Source organism: Tinamus guttatus, unplaced genomic scaffold (genome assembly GCF_059628265.1).
Source record: "Tinamus guttatus ecotype Peru unplaced genomic scaffold, ASM5962826v1 Tinamus_guttatus_pri_ptg000575l, whole genome shotgun sequence".
NCBI lineage: Eukaryota > Metazoa > Chordata > Aves > Tinamiformes > Tinamidae > Tinamus > Tinamus guttatus.
Window position 1 is genome coordinate 108,280 of NW_028289109.1, and position 6,678 is coordinate 114,957.

At 66.8% G+C, this 6,678-nt stretch overlaps 1 protein-coding gene across 1 annotated transcript; it reads left to right on the forward strand.

The window, feature by feature from the left end:
* Positions 1-1,278: 1,278 nt before the first annotated feature.
* On the forward strand, positions 1,279-6,519 carry CUTA (cutA divalent cation tolerance homolog). The gene is made up of 6 exons (XM_088534579.1): positions 1,279-1,296; positions 2,995-3,140; positions 4,655-4,714; positions 6,084-6,129; positions 6,248-6,297; positions 6,396-6,519. The coding sequence occupies exons 1-6, from the start codon at positions 1,279-1,281 to the stop codon at positions 6,517-6,519; spliced, it is 444 nt and encodes a 147-aa protein (XP_088390705.1).
* The last annotated feature ends 159 nt before the right edge of the window (positions 6,520-6,678 follow it).

Here is a 6,678-nt window from a genome sequence, read left to right on the forward strand (position 1 = left end):
GGGGGTTGTTGCACACGGGGGGGTCGTTGCACACGGGGGGGTTGTTGCACACGGGGGAGTCTTTGCACACGGCGCGGTCGTTGCACACGGGGGGGGGTCGTTGCGGCGGGGGAGGGTCCCTTTAACGGGGGGGGGGGGTCCCGCTCCCGCCCACGTGGCCGCGGGGACGCGCGCGGCCCCCGCAGGCCCCGCCCCTTCCCCCGCTCCCGCGCGCGCGCGCCGAGGAGGGGGCGTGTCCGGGTGGGGGGGCGGGGCTACGGCGGGAGGGGGGGGCGGAGCGCGGTGACGCGAGGAAGGGGCGGGGCCAATGACGTGCAGGGGAGGGCGGGGACTCGCCGGGGCGCGGTGACGTAACGGGGGAAGGGGCGGGGCACGCCGGCCGCGAGAGGCGGGGCGCGGTGACGTCAGGGGGCGGGGCGCGGTGACGTCAGGCGCGCTGGAGCGGCGGCGGGTACGGGCGCAGCGCGGAGCCCGCGCGGGGGGGCCCTATAGGGTGCGGGGGGGGCCATATATGGGGCTGGGGGGGAGGGTCTATAGGGGCCCTATGGGGGACGGGGGGCGGGGCTATGGGACGTATAGGAGTTGGGGGAGGCGCCTTGGGGGAGTATAGAGGGCCATATATGGGGCTGGGGGCCGTATATGGGGCTGTGGGGGGTGTATATGGGACTAGGGGCCTGTATGTGGGGCTGGAGGGGCCGTATATGGGGTTGGGGGGCCATATATGGGTTGGAGGGACATATATGGGGTATAGAGGGCCGTATATGGGGTTGGGGGCCATATATGGGGTATAGAGGGCCATATGTGGGGCTGGGGGGACCGTATATGGGACTGGAGGGGTCGTATAGGGGGCTGGGGGGCCATATATGGGGTTGGGGGCCGTATATGGGGCTGGGGGGGGCGTATATAGGGCCGGGGGCGCAGGGTGTGGGGCCTGGAGGGAGATTGGGGCCGTATATGGGGCTGGGAGTCCATGTATGGGGACAGGGGGGCAATACATGGGGTGGGGGGACCGTCTTGGGGCTATCTATAGGGCCGAGGGGGACCATATATGGGGCTGGGGGTCCCTATATGGGCTCGGGGCTGTCTATAGGGCTGGGGGGGCAGCACGTGCGGCTGGGGGGGGCACTCGGGGCCATATATGGGGCTGGGGGGACCCTATAGGGGCCCTTGGGGGGGGGTATGTGGGGCAGGGGGGTCCCTATAGGGCCTATAGGGGGCGGGGGGGGGGGTGACGCGGCGCTGGCTCTTCCGGCAGGACGGTCCCCCCCCCACCCCGCAATGAGGCCGGGCTGCGCCGTGAGTCAGCGCCCGTCGCGATAGGGACCCCCCCGTCGCGATAGGGACCCCCCCCGTCGCGATAGGGACCCCCCCGTCGCGATAGGGACCCTCCTGTCACGATAGGGACCCGCCTCGGGGTATTAGGGACCCCTCAGGGACCAGTATCGCGATAGGGACCCTCCTGTCGTGATAGAGACTTCCTGTCACGATAGGAACCCCCTGGGATGATGGGGACTCCTCCTGGGGCAATAGGGACCCCCCAGGGACCGGTATCGCGATAGGGACCCCTCTGTCGCGATAGGAACCCCCTGGGGTGATAGGGACCCCCCGTGGGGCAATAGGGACCCCGCGGGGACCGGTATCACGATAGGGATCCTCCTGTCATGATAGGGACCCCCTGTCACGATAGGAACCCCCTGGGATGATGGGGACCCCTCCTGGGGCAATAGGGACCCCTCGGGGACCGGTATCATGATAGGGACCCTCCTGTCGCGATAGGGACCCCTTGTGGTGATAGGGACCCCCTGTCGTGATAGGAACCCCCTGGGACAATCGGGACCCCCCCCCGGGACAATAGGGACGCCCCTGGGGACCAGTATCGCGATAGGGACCCCCCTGTCGTGATAGGGACCCCCTGTCGTGATAGGGACCCCCTGGGGCAATAGGGACCTCCCCAGAGATGGGAATCGCGATAGGGAACCCCCCAAAGTGATAGGGACCCCTTGGAGACAGGTATCGCGATAGGGACCCCCCCGGGCTGGATATCGCGATAGATGGGGACGCCCTGGGGACGGGTGTCGCGATAGACGGGGACTGGATGTGGTGACACGGGTGGCCCTGGGGACCTGCCGGGTGTCGCGACGTTCCCCATGTCACGACATTCCGGGTGTCACCATGCACCGGGTGTCACGACTTTCCCTGTGTCACGACATTCCGGGTGTCGTGACATTCTGGGTGTCACCACACACACGGTGTCGGGACATTCCCCGTGTCACAACATTCCGGGTGTCACCACGTGCCGGCTGTCACGACATTCCAGGTGTCACGACTTTCCGGGTGTTGCGGCATTCTGGATGTTGCCATGCGCCGGGTGTTGCGACATTTCCCATGTCGCGACATTCCGCATGTCGTGACATTCCACGTGTCACCACGCGCCAGGTGTTGCGACATTCCGGGTGTCATGACATGCTGGGTGTCATGACATTCCCTGTGTCACGACATTCCGGGTGTCGTGACATTCCGGCTGTCACCACACACCGGGTGTCGCAACATTCCCCGTGTCATGACATTGTGCATGTCACGACATTCCGGGTGTCCCCACGTGCCAGGTGTCACGACATTCCGGGTGTTGCGACATTCCCGGTGTCACCATGCGCCGGCTGTCGTGACATTCCCAGTGTCACAACATTTCCCGGTGTCGCGACATTCCCGGTGTCGTGACATTCCGGCTGTCGCGACATTCCCGGTGTCACCATGCGCCGGCTGTCGCGACATTCCGGGTGCCACCACGTGCGGGGTGTCACGACATTCCGGGTGTCACGACATTCCGCATGTCGCAGCATTCCGGGTGTCACCACGTGCCAGGTGTCGCGACATTCCGGGTGTCACCATGCGCCGGCTGTCGCGACATTCCGACCGTCGTGACATTCCCGGTGTCGCGACATTCCGGCCGTCGTGACATTCCGGGTGTCACCCCTTCCCCCCCCCCCCCAACAGGCGCTGGCGCTGGTGGCCCTGGTGGCGTCGGTGTCACTCGGTCCCCGGCGCCTCCTGGCCATGGCCACCGGCACCTACGTCCCCGGCAGCCTCTCGGCCGCCTTTGTCACCTGCCCCAGCGAGAAGGTGGCCAAGGAGCTCGCCAGGTGGGTGGCACTTGGGGACACCGGGGGACACTCGTGTGGGGACACCTGGGGACACTGGGGGACACGCAGAGGTGGTTGGGGACATTGGGGGACACTCGCATGGGGATGCTCAGGGACACCTAGGGACACTTGGGGACAACCAGGGGCGGTCGGGGACACTTGGGGACAGTGGGGGACACTCACATGAGGATGCTCAGGGACACTTGGGGACAACCAGGGGTGGTCGGGGACACTTGGGGACACTGGGGGACACCCAGGGGTGGTTGGGGACACTCATACAGGGACACCTGGGGACAACCAGGAGTGGTTGGGGACACCGGGGGACACTCGCATAGGGACACTTGAGGACACTGGGGGACACCCAGGGGTGGTCGGGGACGCTTGGGGACACCTGGGGACACCCACGGGTGGTCAGGGACGCTTGGTGGCACTGGGGGACACTCAGGGACACCCAGGTGGTGGTCAGGGACACTGGGGGACACCATGGGACACTGGGGGACACTCACATGGAGGCGCTTGGGGACACTGGGGGACAGCAGGGGACAATCGGGGTGGTCGGGGCTACTGGGGGACATTTATGTGGGGACACTCGGGGACACTGAGGGACACCCAGGGGCGGTCGGGGACACTTGGGGACACTGGATTACACTCAGGGACACCCAGGTGATGGTTGGGGACACTTGAGGACACCTGGGGTCACTTGGGGGCACTCACACGGGGACATCTGGGGACACTTGGGGACAACCAGGGGTGGTCGGGGATGCTTGGGGACACTGGGGGACACTCACATGGAGACACTCAGGGACACCTGGGTGGTCGTTGGGGATGCTGGGGGACACCAGGGGACAACAGGGGACAATCCGGGGTGGTCGGGGACACTGGGAGACACTGAAGGACACCCAGAGGTGGTTGGGGACGCTCGGGGACACTTGGGGACCCTTGGGGACACCGAGCAACACTCAGGGACACCCAGGTGATGGTTGGGGACACCTGGTGTCACTTGGGGACACTCACACGGGGACACCTGGGGACACCCAGGGGTGGTTGGGGACTCACAGGGACACTGGGGGACACTCTCATGGGGATGCTTAGGGACACCTGGGGACACTTGGGGACAACCAAGGGCGGTCAGGGACACTCACGTGGGGACACCTGGGGACACCGGGGCACACCCAGGGGTGGCTGGGGACACTCGGAGACACTTGGGGACAACCAGAGGTGGTCGGGGATGGTTGGGGACACCTGGGGACACTCAGGGACACTCACGTAGGGACACCTGGGGACACTGGGGCACACCCAGGGGTGGTTGGGGACACTCGGGGACACTCAGGGACACTTGGAGGTGGTCAGGGACGCTTAGCGACACCAGGGGACACTTGGGGACGATCGGGGATGCCAAGGGACACCTGGGGACGCTCAGGGGTGCTCGGGGACCTTCAGGGAGATCTGGGGACGCTTGGGGACAATTGGGGACACTTGGGGACGTCGCGGTGACGCACTGTCCCCTCCCACAGGGCCCTGGTGGAGAAGCGGCTGGCGGCCTGTGTCAACGTGGTGCCCCAGGTCACCTCCATGTGAGCGGGGACACGGGTGACACCGCGGGTGACACCGCAGGGGACATGGGGGTGGCCCGGGGGACATGGGGATGAAGAGAGGGGGACGTGGAGGTGGCCCTGAGGGACATCAGGACGGGAGTCATTGGGGACAAGGGGACATGGGGATGGGGACAGGGGGATGTGGAGGTGGCCCTGGGTGACACTGGGGTGGGAGTTGTTGGGGACAAGGGGACATGGGGGTGGCCTGGGGGACATGCGGATGGGGACAGGGGGACATGGAGGTGGCCCTGGGTGACACTGGTGTGGGAGTCATTGGGGACAAGGGGACATGGGGGTGACCTGGGGGACATGGGGACAGGGAGGTGGCCCTGGGTGACACTGGGGTGGGAGTTGTTGGGGACTAGGGGACACGGGGGTGGCCGGGGGGGGGGTTGATACAGGGAGCGGGTGCTGGCAGGGGGACATGGGGACAGTGGTGGCACAGGGTGGAGGGACATGGGTGGCCCGGGGCGGGGGAGGATACAGAGGAGGGTGGGGACATGGGGGACATGGGCTTGGGGACACACGGGGTTGGGGACATGGGGACACGGGGTTGGGGACATGGGGTTAGGGACATGGGGGACAGGAGGTTGGGGACACGGGGGTTGGGGACATAAGAGGTGGGGGACACAGGAGGTGGGGGACACGGGTTGGGGACATGGGGGACATGGGAGGTTGGGGACACAGGAAGTTGGGGACATAGGGGACACAGGTTGGGGACACGGGGGTTGGGGACATGGGGGTTGGGGACATGGGGGACATGGGAGGTCAGGGACATGGGGGGTTGGGGACATGGGGACACAGGAGGTTGGGGACACGAGGGGTTGGGGACATGGGGGACATGGGGGTTGGGGACACGGGGGGTTGGGGACATGGGGGTTGGGGACACAGGAGGTTGGGGACATGGGGGGTTGGGGACATGAGGACATGGGGGGTTGGGGACATAGGGACACAGGAGGTCAGGGACACAGGAGGTTGGGGACATGGGGACATAGGGGGTTGGGGACATAGGGACACGGGAGGTCAGGGACACAGGAGGTTGGGGACATGGGGGGTTGGGGACATGAGGACATAGGGGGTTGGGGACACAGGAGGTTGGGGACATGGAGGACACGGGGTTGGGGACATGGGGAATTGGGGACATGGGGACACAGGAGGTTGGGGACATGGAGGACACGGGGTTGGGGACATGAGGGGCTGGGGACACAGGAGGTTGGGGACACAGGAGGTTGGGGACATGGGGGACACGGGAGGTGGGGGACACGGGAGATCGGGGACACGGGGACACACGGGAGGTTGGGGACATGGGGGTTGGGGACACGGGGACACGGCGCTTTGTCACCCGCAGCTATGAGTGGAAGGGGAAGGTGGAGGAGGACAGCGAGGTCCTGCTGGTGAGTGGGGACAAGGGCAGCGTCACCCGCGGGGTGACGTGTCACCCCTGGGACGATGTCACCCGCGGCCGGTGTCACCCGCGGGGCCGCGTCACTGTTGTCCCCGTTGTCCCCGCAGATGATCAAGACGCGGAGCTCCCGCATCCCGGCGCTGGCCGAGTTCGTGCGGTGAGCGGCGGGTGACACCGGGTGACACCGGGTGACACCGGGGTGACACCGGGTGCCACGGGCGCTGACCGCCGCGTGTCCCCGCGCGGTGTCCCCAGCTCCGCGCACCCCTACGAGGTGGCCGAGGTCATCGCGGTGCCGGTGACGCAGGGCAACCCCCCCTACCTGCGCTGGGTGCAGGACGCCGTCCCCGAGGGCGCCGGTGACAGCGACAGCGGGTGACAAGTGCCACCGCGCGAGGACGCCGGTGACAGCGGGTGACGAGTGCCACCGCGCGCCTCAATAAACGTCCCCGAGGTCCCCTCGCTTGTCCCCGCGGAGCCGCCCGCTCTTTATTGCCGCCGGTGCCCCCCCCTCCGCGCCGATGTCCCCTCCGCGCCG

What these genes read in the sequence shown, in the direction of transcription:
- CUTA (XM_088534579.1), top strand. An exon ending in AGGACAGCGAGGTCCTGCTG is followed by an intron (nt 6,130 to 6,247) that starts GTGAGTGGGGAC and finishes TTGTCCCCGCAG; the next exon opens with ATGATCAAGACGCGGAGCTC. An exon ending in GCGCTGGCCGAGTTCGTGCG is followed by an intron (nt 6,298 to 6,395) that starts GTGAGCGGCGGG and finishes CGGTGTCCCCAG; the next exon opens with CTCCGCGCACCCCTACGAGG.